Source organism: Volvox carteri (assembly GCF_000143455.1).
Source record: "Volvox carteri f. nagariensis unplaced genomic scaffold VOLCAscaffold_3, whole genome shotgun sequence".
Classification (NCBI taxonomy): domain Eukaryota; kingdom Viridiplantae; phylum Chlorophyta; class Chlorophyceae; order Chlamydomonadales; family Volvocaceae; genus Volvox; species Volvox carteri.
The window spans coordinates 2,077,505-2,078,407 of record NW_003307546.1 but is presented as its reverse complement, the minus strand read 5'-3'; the positions used below and the strand labels follow the sequence as shown (position 1 = coordinate 2,078,407).

The window sequence follows — 903 nt, the reverse complement described above, 5'->3', positions numbered from 1 at the left end:
GGGGAGGGGAGGGAGAGGGAGAGGAGGGGGAGGGGAGGGAGAGGGAGAGGAGGGGGAGGGATCACGTGCAAAGTAGGTGGCGTTACGACAGGAGGACGAACCACATAGACGTGCCGTGTCACGTCGCTCCGCTACTCTTGCCGCTGCTGCTCTTGCTGAGAGCCGCTGTACAAACAGCCACCACCACCACCGCCCTTCTCCCCTTCCGTAATGAACATCAGTAGCAGCAATCGAACAGCCCAAAAGCTGCACGAACGCAACCCCTCGCATTCACCCACGGGGACCCCAAACACACACTCGCGACATGCGGGTACCGCGCACCACACCTCACCGCCGTACCTGCCACCAGCCGCGGCTGACTCCGCCGCCGCCGCCGCCTGGTTGCCCGCCAGCAGCATCCCCAGCGGCAATGCCGGGCCTGCCACGCCCGCTCCTCCCCCTCCCCCTCCCCCTCCTCCGCCACCTGCCGCACCTCCGCCTACTCCGCCCCCGCCCCCTGGATGAGCCAGCACGCGACGCCGCAGCAGGGCGTGGTGCGGTGCCAGCGCCGCCGAGAGCTTCTTCAGCCCCGGCAGTTGCGGTAAGGAGGGCCCCCCGTTCTTCACCTGGTCCTTGTACACATTGACTCGGATTAGGTGCGAGCACCTGCGGAGGCGGGTGTGAAGCGCACACACAGTACAGCATGGGCTGCAGGCTTAGCTAGTTAGCTGGGTGGTTGGTTAGTTGGTGGGTGGGTGGTTGCGGCTACTGCAGGCGACCGCCACCTTGGCGCCACAAGGCCACCGTGGGCCGCACGTTTATCCCGCATCCACGGCCATAAAACACACACAGCAAGAGCTCCCACCTACGCTGAACCCCTTCGCACTCCCGAGTGGAGGATGGGGGTGATCCCGCCATTCGGGA

General features: G+C 65.9%; 1 protein-coding gene across 1 annotated transcript in view; it reads right to left on the bottom strand.

Moving 5' to 3' along the window:
* Positions 1-903, bottom strand: part of VOLCADRAFT_103040 (uncharacterized protein) — a gene marked incomplete at its 3' end in the record, with an annotated part of 14,797 nt that overhangs the window by 1,526 nt on the left and 12,368 nt on the right. The window contains exon 21 of the mRNA XM_002946408.1: positions 340-645. Coding sequence (XP_002946454.1) covers positions 340-645 — 306 coding nt within the window. The remainder of the gene's footprint in view (positions 1-339; positions 646-903) is intronic.